At 28.3% G+C, this 12312-nt stretch overlaps 1 protein-coding gene across 1 annotated transcript in view; it reads left to right on the top strand.

The window, feature by feature from the left end:
* LOC100569956 (alpha-1D adrenergic receptor-like) overlaps window positions 1-1534 on the top strand; it is a 62484-nt gene extending 60950 nt beyond the window's left edge. Inside the window, exon 3 of the mRNA XM_029488096.1 lies at window positions 995-1534. Within this exon, the coding sequence (XP_029343956.1) occupies window positions 995-1143 (149 nt within the window). The 3' untranslated portion in view covers window positions 1144-1534. The remainder of the gene's footprint in view (window positions 1-994) is intronic.
* Window positions 1535-12312: the final 10778 nt, after the last annotated feature.

Consider the following 12312-nt stretch of genomic DNA (forward strand, 5'->3'; position numbering starts at 1 on the left):
TAAATCGTTCTACGACTACCTGCAATTTATACTACCATTTAGTAGGTAGCTTAATTTTGCAGGTAGCTTAATTACCTATTGCCAATGCCCAATACCACGATATAAGTATCGTAAAATAAGATTTAATTGTCGACAAACAAATCTACATACTCTGCAGGTTATCTATAGTATTTATTTTCCATGAGAACTTTACATAAATATTTATATTTTTTATTACTATAATTGTTGTTATCAAGAAATACAAGGCATTAATTGTAATAAACAAATAAATTTAATTGGTTTTTTTTAATTTACTAGTGGTAGTAAGACTATTTTTGTTTTCATTCAATAGTTTGAAACATTGCCAAAATCTTTAATTAAATTCGTGTACTCAATGCCCAATATAACAATATATTAACTCACATTTAAATTAATTATTCACTCGTTCCAGAATCGAATAATTATTTGTTTTTCTCGAGGGTTAAATTTAAATGTATATAAAGTGACGATCCGTTTCGTTTCTGAATGTTTTTATTTTTAAATAAAATTAATATTTTGTAAACAATTTAAAATTAACTTAAATTACTAACGAACAAACTACAATTATTTTGAAATTTGAATTTTCTGGAAGTATAAACCTGCTAAAATATCTCGTAGTAAATTAATATTTTTATAAATATAATATTATACAACTTTCTGTCTTTATATTACTATATTAGGCTTATAAACAGGTAACACATTTAACCACGAGGAGAAAAATTAATTTCCATGAATAATCCTGTGCCATTATGTTTGTTATTAAAAAAATAATAATCATTATTATTATTATTATTTTGTTTTTACCTAAAGGTTTAAAAACGGTAAAATATGAGATGGAATTCATAAACGCAATGCAATAAATTATTTATAATATTATATCTATTGTTAAACATCATAAAATTCCAAAACTACCAGCATTGTTCTTTATATCTTGTATGTGAAATAAATTAAAATTACACAGTTATAATATTTGCAGGTAACGCGTTGGTGATTGCAGCAATTTTGTTGGAGAGGAATTTACAAAACGTGGCCAACTATCTCATTGTTTCGTTAGCGGTCGCCGATTTAATGGTAGCATGTTTAGTCATGCCCTTAGGAGCTGTTTATGAGGTATGTGCTGCATGATTCACAATTTCAATTTATTGTCTATTTTAATAAGTTTCAAATTTGAGTAGAATTTTGAACATTTATTTTACTATTGAGTAGGACTTGTAGGAGTAATTAATTCCAAGTTGGACTTGATCACGGTTCTTAATACAGGAGTTTACGTTTACCGATTGCGCTTATAATATAATGACCTTTTCATATATGAGTACCAATATTCCACTCGGTTATTTTCAGGATAATAGAACAGTGGCATTCTGTTATTTTTAGGATTGATAGACAAATTATTGCTCTTGGTTATTTCAGGGTTGATAGACCAATTGCACTAGATAATAGACATAATTGGTCATTTAAATTAAAAATATATGAAAATAATATTTACTATATAATTCAGTACTAACTTAGTTACTTTACTTAAATAAAATAAAAACATATAATAATTAACACTTAGATGTTATAAATATTGTACAAATAAATTACTAAATAATAATTTAAAAAAATGTTAAATTAAAAGTATCTAACATAGTATATAGTATACCCTCATAGTGTTACCCCGTATCTAATATAAATTATTATTTTTACAATGCGACCAAATAATTGAAAAAAAAATAATTCATATTTTATTTTATAACAAACAATATGATCATGTTATCATATTACAGGTTATATACAGGTTATATTTAATATAATTTGTTATTATTATTATTATTATTATTGGTCGGTGATATGACCGACTGCCGTAGTGCCGCCGTCTCAGTGTATCACAACCATCTTATTGTTGATTTTTTAATATATTTTCTACATAATATGTCTTCTAAGGTAGGGGCGCGAAAAAAAAGACTTAAAAGGCCGTGGTTTGGACCTCCCTATTATAAACAATACAACAACAGGGCCTGAAGCCTGTAGTATAATAAAAATAGTATACTGTGGTAAAGTAACATTGTAAGCATTCTAATCGACCAACTGTTATGGTTAGAATAATCAACAAACGAATTTAAAAATATACATAGATAGGTATTGAATAAATAATGCTCTAATAATATTGTATATTAGAACTTTTAATTATTGATCGTTTTTTTTTTTTTTGATATGATGTGATATGATTAACTAATCTAGTACCCATTAAATAAATAATAAAAATATTTAGGTACACTATGTTTTATTTCGTACCCTTCTTGGCTGACGGTCAGTCATCGCTCAGAATCGTTTTTCTTATACAATGATTTATGATATTATATCATTGAATTAAAATTTAACATCGTCGCCATTACAGTGATCCAATTGTAACCAGCTAGTACCTATTCTAACCTACTGTACTATTGTACAGCAGAGTGACACCCACTTGCCCACCTTTTTTATGGTTATAATTTGTTAAAGTAAAATATGAACACTCAATAATACAATATAACATTGGTAGTAACATTAATTTTGTTTAATAATTTATGAAACCGACGATATAAGGAAAAAATCTATGAAAAATGACGGCTAGTGCTCGTATTTTTCTTATGAAAAGCAATATTTTTTTTTTTTAAGTGCCCTGGGGCTTTATATTATTTAAACGACCCAAACAAAGGTCTTTATATTTGACAATTATACATATTTTACATACTAGATATAAATTGTATATATATTACACGTTAATGGAGTCACTTTCTATGAAGTGCCTCCTGCCTTAATCTAAAATCTTAAACTAAGTCGTATGGTTTCAGACGCTTAAGACGTCTGATATCCTTAGAGTTATCTAATAGTTGGATGGCCAATGGATTGACATGGTGATCTATAGCCTCGTCTCGTGTTTGCGAAAAAAGCAATATTAAACATATAAAATGTATATTATACACAATATTATTTAAAATAGATTATAACCTTAAAATATTTGGCGACAATCAATGATAAAATATGTTATAATTTAGATTTTAAATTATAATAACTGTAAGATGAAGTTTATAAAATTCGATAAACTAACTCTATAACGAAATATTTAAGAAACTTGTCAATACTAATGAATAGTGATAGATTTTGAAATAAATTTATAGAAGAGGTTTTCTGAGAATTAAAATTATTTAATCATTTTCGTTCGCCATCAATCAGAGATCAATATAAGCAATTTCTACGTTATTTCGGATCACGAAGTGTATCTGATTGACAATTCTAGTTACGGTTGTATTAGATGAATAATATAAGCCCTGCGGAGTTCGTTCTTCAGCCACCACCACCTACCGCGACAGCCGAATGATCCATCAGATAAAACAGTAGACGCCTTTATTTTTTTTATAAAATAAAAATTTCTTTGAAAGATGTAATACATCGATCGTAACTCTTGTCACACCCACGGAGATGATTATCCCCCAAGCTGTATGTATTACGTATTCGAGTCAAGTACACCCGCAAACTATATCTCAAGTTCGGAAAGTTTCACCAGTCCAGGACAATGGCCTTATGCGTAGAGGCATAAAAGACCGCTCATTGCTCGTATGCGTGATAAATTTCCTTCAAAGATACGTATGTTGAAAAATAAATATAAATAATGCATACATACATGACGTATATTGTAAATAATATAGATATATATATCATCATAGCATTTTTTTTGCATAAATAACACTTGGAACGGTGATGGCTATTCAACTTTTTCTCTTTAAATTTTATTTAGACATTTATTTGAAAAGTTTCGACTTTAAGTTTAACAGAGCTTTTACATTTTCTTCATGCAGTGTATTTTTAAAACCATATTTTGGTGAATATGTCCTTCTCAAAAAATTAATGAATTTAAAATTTGAATATTTCCTTCTCAAAAATGATATTAGGTACTAAACAATCTTTTTTTATTGTAATTGGATATATTATGCATTTCTTACACCTTAAGAAGAACATATTTATTAAGGTTTTTAAATATTAACTTTATGTAGTCATATATTCGAATAAAATAATAAATTACACTAGCTGTTCAGAATTTCAGATAATATACAATATTGTACGTTACAAATCAAGCAAGCGGAATAGGCAGAAGAGTGTTTTAAGAAATATTAGATAAAACCTAGACACTAAGATACACAGGTATCTTATAAACTATTTAACAAAATAAAATTAATTTTTTATTAATTTATATTAATACGGTAAAAGTTGAAGTGTTACTCATACATCACTCATTCAAATCCAGAAAAAGGATTTTTTTTTTAGTAACCTTTTATAGGTACTTGGCTTGTGAAACAGATCTTTAGTAGAAAACATGAAGATTATCGCGACAACATAGGTATTATTCGAACAGAACTTTCATTGCGTCTAAGTTGCTACTCAATCTCTTAACAGTCGTATAGATTTATTTATATTTAACAAACAAACGCAGTTTAAGGTAGCACTGCCATTTTGTTGTCAGCCAACTCTCTGATGAGATATCGTGATGATACGTGGCAGTGACACTCCAAAGATTAAAGGAGTCTGCAATGAAAGTCCCGTCAAAATCAGTCCATTGATTCTAATAATCGAATGTAAATAATCAAACTGTCTATTTCTATACTTCATTAATTGTTAAAAGTATAAGTATGTGTGAGCGGGATTATTTTAATGCAAGTCCAGTTTATATATACATTATCTTAAAAATTCTCAAATCAACATTAAAAACTATTGTAAAATAATTTATGATATTCATAATAGTTAATAGTTATACATTATGAATAACTATTTAAGAATGAGAATATTTATATTAAGAAAACAAGAAAGTGGGTGAACATTAATTTTTGATATAAAATTTTAACTTTTAAAAAATTAAGCTATTTGTAGTTTAGAGACAAGATTTAAAATAAAATCGTACATAACAATAAACATAATATATTATATTTAACATTAACACTAATAATGCATCATTAAAGGAACGCATAAATCGGACATTAATTACAACTATGAATAAAAAGAAAAAAAACCATTTTTTGTTTTTATTGATCATTTAAGATATGTTTAATAGTTTAATTCTCTCTATAAGATTCACATAAAGGTGGAACGTTTTTAGCAAAGAGGTGTATGCTTTATTTGAAGGTGATTCATAATGGTTCCTCACTCCATTTTTACCTGGGTTTCACCATATTAGAATGTTGTATTTTTATTGTATTGAGTTTGGTGATTAGTTTTTCCCAATGTTTTTGCTATTTAAGTTTTAGGGATTGTTGTATTTGTTTCTTTTTATCCGTATATATGCCAATTTATAAAATTGGAGTGTCGGTAGAAATGGCCGCTTTCTAAATTACTTCACTTACTTGGTAATTATAATTTATTCCTAATAGAAAAAAATGGAAATATATATGTGTTTCTAATGGAATTTAAGTTAAACTGATATGTTTTCCAAAAAAAATTAAATCGTAAGTAAACACAATTTAAATATTACTCAATACAAGATAATATTTTATCTTCACTCGTTAATAGATTATTAAATATACCTAGAGCACAATCATGTAGAAGATATAATTACATACATTTAAAAATCCAAGTGTTTTATTCTCATAAATTATCTCCATATTCCTTTGTTTGGATTGACGAGAAAAACTTTTTTTATAAATATTATATTAAATTATATATATATATATATCTAAGAAGAGGTTTGGAAAGTTATTATTCTTAAAGAATGAAAATTGCAGTGTAAAAAGTTATCTGTTTAAGGAATTGTGAGTTGTGTGACTTCGCTCGTTTCAACGTAAACTTCTTAAAGAATTTTTGATTAATGTATTACATTTATATATAATATACGCATATATATTTTAAATAAATAATAAGATTCACTTCATTTGAAAGCGGGTGTGTTATAATTTAAGAATAAAAACAATTTGATTACAAAACAAAATTAATTATCTTTATCTTTAGAATTTTTTTTCTCGTAAGTAATGATTACTAATTAGTGGACAAACTATAGTAATTTAAACTTTTTGAACCAGTACAGCAAATCGAAAATATTACATTGTGTTCAATGTACATAAGCATCCCATATACTCGTATCATAAACTTTAAACGGCTATATAGATGGTCTGTTTAAAAATAATTTAGCAACGTTAAATATTTCATAAAATTTAAGTTGACCCAAACTGTAGATAAAATGTGAAAGTTCATTAAAGTTTCGTTTTATTTAACGGTAAATGTCATTACAGTCATGATTCAAAACGCAATTTTAAAGCGAAACCTTTTAAATGAAATAAAACAAAGAGTTAAAGAGACGCATTTTGTTTCCAAATGAACCATCACATATATAATATCTAATGTTATTAATATTTCATAATTATGCGGCATCGGGGAAACGCAGAGCCCAAAACTGTGTCATATTTCGGTGGTACGCCCACTGCCTATAATGCCACTGCCCAAGATGGGTTACCATAGTATTATAATACCTATATAATATTATATAGACATGATAACAATGTTATCATATATTATTAGAACCAATAAATTGAAAAATCGTCGAAAAAGTTTTACCACTATCCAATAATACGTACATAAATACATGTAATGTGGTACTCAGAAACTTCTCTCAGCGCCACATCGAAACTCCGTCAACCAAATCTGGAAGCGGACTCGTCGCCACGGGCTTACCGAGGTTCACAGGGCCGGCCGCGCGGAGCCAAGCCGATGAAAATAACGTTCGGTCGGAACGATACGCCTCCTCCGCGGGAGGTGCCAGACACACCAAAGTTCGCCGGTGATAAAACCACATTAATCAAGCTGATGGCAACAACAAAGCGACCAACTTTCGTAAACGCTTACACCGCGCCAATGTTTTACGGCGGCGCGGAGAGGCGGTTGTAAGCAGTATAATAGTATAATATGGTACGGCGGCGGTGGCGTCGGAGGCGTATTGTACGTGTGTCTCCACGCGGAGTTTTCAAAATCGTTCCCCGGCGCTGTACCCCCCCCCCCCCCAATCATGCCCCTCGTACACGCGCACCGCCGACTCACGTCATCTCTTCGACCTCGAACTCGCACAATGGTTTAATTAACAAAACGAACCGCCGAAACGGTTGACCCACTCACACACACACACACACACACGGTGAGCTCATAAACAAATACGTCTCCGCGATGACTACCCATCACGTCGAGGGCTCTCTGTCAACGTTTCGCTCGTATCTCGACACGACCACGGCGACTGTATGACATATTATTATTATTATTATTATTATTATTGTTTACAATCGTAGGTAAAAGTTTGTTAAAATATCTTTGTGCGGTGGAAGGGGGTTTGCTGGTTTCCAAATTGTTTCATACACGAAACGTGTGATATAAAATTATGAATAGCGATTTATCTTAGGTATATATTATTATATTAATATGTATCATAATATACACATTCGACACGCGTACCCATGCCAATATATACCACTCAGGGTACGGATAATATAATAGCTGTAATATTGCGTTATGCCATTATTGCACATCATATCTGCTTTTGATATAATATAATATTGCATAGCGAAAAAGTACACAAATACGTTTCAGAGTAAATAAGACCATTTCAATAATTAAATTTTGCATTGCCATACGTTATATGCGGATATTAAAGAAAAATTGATCAAATTAAAGTACCATGTCTACTATATTTATTGCGAATATGTAAATATAAAAAAATTAATATTATCGTGTATATATTTTTAATGGGGACTCAGACCACCTTAGCCATGTGCCACATTCTGAGCCCCACAAGGGTCACATGATAGGCGTGTACATTTTTAAAAGGTTAGTGTTGAAGAGATGGCACAGAAGACGAAGTAGAAGAAGAAGAAGAAGACGACAACTATGACGAGAAAAAAAACACCAAGCAGAAAGAAATCAAACGACAATACGCGAGCGATCGTAACAGAAGAAAATTCAATTACCATTGCACGGCCGTCATTCAACACATGCGAACTCGTTGGATAATCGAATACAAAAGGCACGGTGGTGTGGTTTCTGAGAAATTATATATTTTCTTCACAAAATCAATACACTATTTGCTATAATAATAATAATCTATATATTATTATTATATATAGTATGCTTAATAATATTTTTTACTTAGCAGTATAACACGATTGGATTTATTACATCATCATAATATCGACAATTACTATTCAATAACATAAAATTATTCAGTATCCTTTTTTATTTTATATTTTGGTTTTTATGATTTTTTTATATTTGAGACGATTTATTATTAATACATAGCTTAAACGTAGGCAGGTAGTTATGTCTACGCTGACCATCAATATTACCTTTCTTATTGAAGGTTATTCCTTTAAACTTACCTTTAGGATGTATCTTATCTCTGCAGGATGTAGGTATCGCGGGGATAATAAATGTTACCATACCGATGAGTCAATGTATCTTTAAAATTATTCATATCGTTGATATTTTTAATAAACTAGAAACCCTTTACGTCTATACGTATCGAAATATTTAGTTTTAGTACTTTAGACATTAACTTCAGGCGATTAATTAAAATTGAATTCATCGTTAAAAATGAATAATATTTCAAACTAAAGTATAATCTTAACGTTCAACAAAAACGGTGATACAATTTCAATACAATACGTATACGTTGCAACTTGCAAGTATAATAGTATTTATGTTAAAAGAACAAAGATCAACCACGTTACATATTTTAAAGTTCAACACGCCTACTTACCTTCTTTTAATCTACATTATTCAGTCTCTTCCTGAGTCATCTTAAAAATGAGTAATGACTTCAGCACTTACAAAAAAAAAAAAAAATGAAATAATATTTAAAAAATGCACACACAAACAAATTCTAAATAATGATTACATAAAATTATACATTTCCAATAAAGTAAAATTCATAAATTAAATTAAATTAATTTAATCTAAATCTAAGTAACCTTTTAGGATATATTAAAGTTATTACATACATACAAACACAGTGAATAGTATATCTGTATATTATATTAAAGGAGGTTTCAAACAAAAGGTTGAAAAAAATAGAATGTATTTTTAATATATTATTCTGAAATATTATTATTTTCTTTTTTAAAGTTTATGTACTTACATGTACATACAATACAGGAAATGTGGACGTATTTACCATTTACCTATATATGTGTTATAATAATATAATATATAAATTTATTTTAATTTAATAAGTTTAAATGTAACCTAATAATTAACTGTAAGAAATGTCAATTATCATTTATCGACCTATTCAAAACTACCTTTATATCAAATTCTAAAGGTTCGTGAATCATTTTTTTTTTTTTTTATTTGATATTAGTTACTATACGTTTTAATTCATCTCCATCCATTTGAATATAACTTTTATTCATATCAAAGTCGTGACTATTATTTATTACCTATACAAGTAATACTCATTGAAGTTTGTTAGCGTTATCATTAAAATAATTAAAACTATTTTGTTTATTGCTAATTATATACATTACTCATATTGAAGTTTATATTAGATTTGAATATCGTTGACTTATTTAAATATTGTTATTTTATGTTAGTTTCTGGTTGGTCACATAATATTTGTCGAGTAAGTACAAAATACGTCCCTAACGCTGAGGATAAATAAATACGAAGCTATATTTACTTCATATTTTAACACATTTTACAGTATTTGGATAATATTTTATAGTTTTTGCATTTTTGTAAATAATTTACGAAACATTTTGATAAAAATCTAAATCTGACTACAGTTCAATGGTAGAAAAAATAAATTACAATAAAATATACATACCTAATATATATTTTTATTATAAGAACTATAGATACTTAGTGCTTACTATATTTCTTACCTTCGAATATTAAATTACATTAGTCATTATAGAAGTAAAAGTAAAAGGTAAACACTTAAACACTATATAGGTACCTACCATCGTAAATCCTTTGTATTTTAAACTTTAACAATTAAAAGGCCTACGGAAAAAAGTTTGAAAAATTATTGTGTACGGGACTTTATACTTGAATTTTATTAAGCGAAAGAGTAGTTACTACAGATAGGTTCATCCAAATTTTTTTAGATGTTGTTTATTTTTAAAATTAATATGGGCGTATCTGATCATGCGTTTGGTACATAACTGTATATCTCATGGAATTTTTTAGTGGATACAAATTAATTTAGTAGATTAATAATAACTATGGTTAACAATATAATATTTTCCAAAATGAAAGTCTAAAACATTATTATTTTAAAATTACTGAAATCTTATGATTAATTATTAAATTTAAACTTAACATGTTAAATTATATTATATAATATATTTCTGTATTAGTATCGAAATGACTAAATACTATAAAGGCTTAATCAAATATATGCAAATATCAATTCAAAATTGTATAAACGTATTATACCTCTTAAACTAATGTGTCTGTCAGAATATAGACGTGAGTTTAATTATAACAACTGGCTTGGTGTTAAACTACTCGAAATTCAATTGTAATTTTGGTTGTTACAAGTTTTCAGATTATTAAATTTAATGGAATATTCAACTTTAATAGACATTTATATAGAGTTGTTGCCGTAGTTTGATTAAGATAATCATTTAACTTTATCTTACGAAATATGAACTACAAAGTTAAAATGATTCTTCACAGTGATATACCTAGTTACATTACTGTAAGTTATTGTATACAACATCAAATATTATGTTCTTTGACTTATATTTATTTTGACGCAACACTGAGACCCGTATCCAATGTCCAATAAACTTTTTAACTTTCTACATTAACTAATTCTTTAATCCACAAAACGAGACATAAATAAGTAGCTTAAATATAAAAGTTTATAAACACTTAAAGTTTCAACAGTATTTGGTTAACAGTCTACTGAACGAACGCCCACAACGTGCGATAAACTTAGTAAAATCTTCCGCCTGACAACGATATGATTAATCACTCTTTTGCTTTTTTCTCCTTTTAGAAATTGCAAGATGATTAAGTGATATTTTGAAATTTATTTGAACACTGTATGTTTTATTTCAAAATTAAATAGCCCACTGTATTAGTTAAATATAAGTTCGATGTAAACATTCAATCATCAATCGCCTCATGTTATATTTTTCACGCGATTACCTACTCTTAGTGGTTGTGCGGTATCCAAAACATTTTGTATTGATTTATGTTTAATAACTTTTTTATTTTTATCCACTAACATAAGTTTTAGTTGTAGTAAAAGTATAGTTTGACTAATTTCTTCGTTCTGAGTCAATTTTAATTTCATGCCATGGTAATCACACAGCCTTTAACCAGCATGTTGCAATTCACCACACGAAAAACCATTACACCGTCCACGCTGTACAACTTCAAGAGAAATCACAGTATCTTACTAATAAATTTCCCGTCTGGGGCTTGTGTGATAATCTTGGCATAAAATTAAAACAGACTTGAAAGAAATTACTTCTACTTATCGGTGCAACATTAATTATGTATGTTTTAATATTATGTAACAAAAATGCACATGATATTTTTAGATACAAAGTGATGCCTTCTGGAAATAATGAAGTTGATAAGTGATGACTTTATACAAATAATACTACTATTGTATATCGGAGAATTATAATAATAAGATACGGATACGTGGTGATACTAAGAACAATCGAAATTCGAAATTAATATTTTTTTTTTTTACGTTGAATAAAAAGAGCTTTGAAAAAATGTTTTTTTTAATTACTGTTTTATCAAAATCGCTTTGCTTTCACTGCATTCAGTTTTATATTATTCTTTAATTAGACGCAATATCATGGATGTTCACCGTGTGTCGCCGTTGACCGGAAGAGTATATCGTTATCCCAAATGAAAAAAACGTTAAACAACTTTAGGTTGCAACAAACACACAGCTACGTCGTCGGTTTAGAGCTGTTTTAAAATCCATCTCCGTAATGAAACATCGAATACATTACTATATTCCTACCCATTTCCATCCCACCACAGTTCCACTTATTCACTGGCCCTGTACAATACCGAATCAGCTGGCACCTGAAATACTATCCAATGACCACTTAAATATATCTTGCCTGTCCACTGCAACTAATATACTACGTAAAAGTAGTATGTACAACTTTTTTAAGACACTTATTATAGTAAAATGAAAATAAAAAAATCTATTTTTAAGTTATATAAGTAACACTTAAATCTACATTTTATTTATTATTTATTTCATGTATAAAACCTTATAAAGGAAACACCATTTATATTTCAATATAGCTGGTAATTTATAATTCTCGA

The sequence above is a fragment of the Acyrthosiphon pisum genome, chromosome A1 (genome assembly GCF_005508785.2).
Source record: "Acyrthosiphon pisum isolate AL4f chromosome A1, pea_aphid_22Mar2018_4r6ur, whole genome shotgun sequence".
Lineage (NCBI taxonomy): Eukaryota > Metazoa > Arthropoda > Insecta > Hemiptera > Aphididae > Acyrthosiphon > Acyrthosiphon pisum.